This window comes from Gopherus flavomarginatus, chromosome 11 (genome assembly GCF_025201925.1).
Source record: "Gopherus flavomarginatus isolate rGopFla2 chromosome 11, rGopFla2.mat.asm, whole genome shotgun sequence".
Taxonomy (NCBI): domain Eukaryota; kingdom Metazoa; phylum Chordata; order Testudines; family Testudinidae; genus Gopherus; species Gopherus flavomarginatus.
Genome location: NC_066627.1, coordinates 19,257,605 through 19,260,271, shown reverse-complemented (window position 1 = coordinate 19,260,271; position 2,667 = coordinate 19,257,605). Strand labels below are relative to the sequence as shown.

The 2,667-nt window shown below is 45.0% G+C and overlaps 1 protein-coding gene across 1 annotated transcript; it reads right to left on the bottom strand.

Annotated features, from left to right (window-relative positions):
* Positions 1-208: 208 nt before the first annotated feature.
* LOC127031184 (olfactory receptor 10A7-like) lies at positions 209-1,159 on the bottom strand. The gene has a single exon (XM_050917945.1). The coding sequence runs from the start codon at positions 1,157-1,159 to the stop codon at positions 209-211; it is 951 nt and encodes a 316-aa protein (XP_050773902.1).
* Between the last annotated feature and the right edge of the window lie 1,508 nt (positions 1,160-2,667).

Sequence of the window (2,667 nt, the reverse complement as noted above, 5' to 3'; positions counted from 1 at the left end):
ATGAGGCCCTGTTCTAGCAGTTGAGGTGTGAAAACCAAGGGAGGAGAAACTGGTTTTGTAATTGGCAAGCCATTCACATTCAAGAGTAAGAGCAGGACATGAAGCCCAGGGAAGCTCAGGGAAACACAACTAGGGACTACAGCAGGCTTCAGTTCAGGCCCTCCCTCAGCCCATGTTATATCTATTTTAACCCAAGAAAATTCACTGGTTAGCATGATCCAAACTTGCATTTCCTGCAAGCTTTCTTCAGGGCCTCCTGAACCTCTTTGTTTCTCAGGCTGTAGATGAGGGGATTGACCAGGGGAGTCAGGACGGTGTAGATGACAGACAGAACTTTCTTGAAGTCGCTCAGGATGTTGGTGGTTGGGAACATATAGACAGTCAGCAGAGTTGCATAATAAATGCTCACCACAATGAGGTGGGAGGAGCAGGTGGAAAAGGCCTTTTGCCTCCCAGTGGCGGATGGGATTCTCAGGATGGTGGCAATGATACAGATGTAGGACATCAAGATAAGTAGGAACGGGACCAATGAGAAAAGCAAGATAAGTGTGACAGCCAAAGTTTCCATCAGGTGTGGATCATTGCAGGAAATTTTTAGAAGGGGGATGAGATCACAAAATAAATGATCAATAACGTTGGGGCCACAGAATGTTAACTGAGATATTGACAATGCTGATATGCCACTACCTATGATGCCACCTATCCAAGAACCACCTGCAAGCTGAAGGCAGGCCCTGCCACTCATACGGGCTGCATAGTGCAGTGGATTGCAAATCGCTAAATACCGATCGTAAGACATCACCAACAGGAGAAGGCATTCTGTACCAATTATAGAACAAAAGAAATAATATTGTGTGATGCAGCCAGCAAATGAAATAGTCCTGTCCCCTGTCAGGAGACCAGCCAGCATCCTGGACAGGATGGTGGAGGAGCAGCAAATCTCCAAGCAGGACAAGTTCCCCAGGAAGATGTACATGGGGGTGTGAAGGTGCTGATCAGCCACAACTAGTGCAAAGATCAGGACGTTCCCGGCCACGGTTGAGATGTAGATGATGAGAAACAGCAGGAAAAGAAGAGTCTGTAGCTCAGGGAGATTCCCAAATCCTAGTAGGATGAATTCTGTGAGAACCGTTTGATTCATTTGTTCTGGGTTCGCCATGCAGTCCAACTAGGGGAAAGAAACCATCATTTACAATGGAATCTGAGCGGATACATTTTTATCATGTGTTAGTATCAATTTACTTTCATAAATATTTCATAAGGCCCCTCATCCAGTGGGGTCATAGATGAACCAAGACTCTGGAGGCAAATTTCTTATTTAGATCTTTGAGATTCCATATTCAACCCCTTCTGGTCAGTGAAGAGATTGATGCAGGCAGAAAACCACACACACTGTTGTGTATATTGATGTCAAAACTGGCAAAGCCATTTTGTATTAGTCTTTTGTAACTTCGACAAGTGGTCCCCTGGCTCACCAGAATGGACTGTGACTTCTTGCACTGCAAACATAATATTGGTTCAGCTAACAGCTAGGAGGCTCTAGTGGTCTCAGCCAAGAGTGGGGACAGTAATCAACATGGTATCAAAGAAGGTTATGTTAGTCTCCATCGGACAAGGTCGAGCCCTTTCCTTCTTTTATTCTTTTTCCCTTTTTTGACATTCATCCTGGACCTCTCCAGAGAGAGAGGGAGAGAGACACATCACTAAGCTCTTGCATCACAAACTGATACCAAATTTACACTTCACTATCCTTATGATTTCCTTTGCCAGCATCACAACCACCTTGGTGTTTCGGTTCCTTTCCCTCAGGGACACTCGCCAACTGAATCTCGTTTTGTTTCTGTCTGCAATTGACTGGTTCCTCCATCCTGCTGTGAGTTTGCTTCCACTCCCAGCTGGTGTTGTCTGCCAATGCGATTAACTTCACATTCTGAGTAAAGGGGGATTATGAACTCACACAGGACCAACAACCCAATGAGCTCACTCCCCAAACTTGCTTCCCCCCACTCTCTGATTGCTCTGTTTTAATGCTATTTTATCCAACACACCGGTCCCCTAGCTCATGGCTTCACTCTCTGTTACTGAATCCCACTGTTTTTGGAAACTGATCCACACAGCCAGCCACAAGTTAGTGCCAGGAGCAAAAGCAATCAGATATTTTCAGCCACTGTATAATTCCACTGACAATAATGGCATGTGTGTGATAAGATTTATTTTTACCGCCGCTCAGTCCTCTGTGTGCATCATTTTCCCCAGATCTTCTAGAGAGTTGTCAATTTCTCTCTTAATAATCAAACAACATTAATAAAATAGGCATTGTTAGGAAAAAATGGAACAAAGTGTAGAATTAGGGGAATTATTGTCACGATTTCAGGGTAACGGCACATGTTTTCCCCCTCCATGGTCTACTTTGGGAGTTCCCAGTCAAGTCTCCAGCCATCATCTGTCTATAGGCAGGGACTCTTCTCCCAGGCCCATCTGGCAGGGGATTTCAAGACTGCACAGCTCACCGGCCTTGCTCAGGGAGGTCCCCAGCAAGCCAATCTACCTAATGCCCAGCACCATGGTGTTTCCTTCTCTCCAAGGGCTAGGAACAATTATTGTTAACACTTATGTGTTAACACACATCAAATTTATTTTCAAGGTGAAAGGATTACCGAGGAAAAG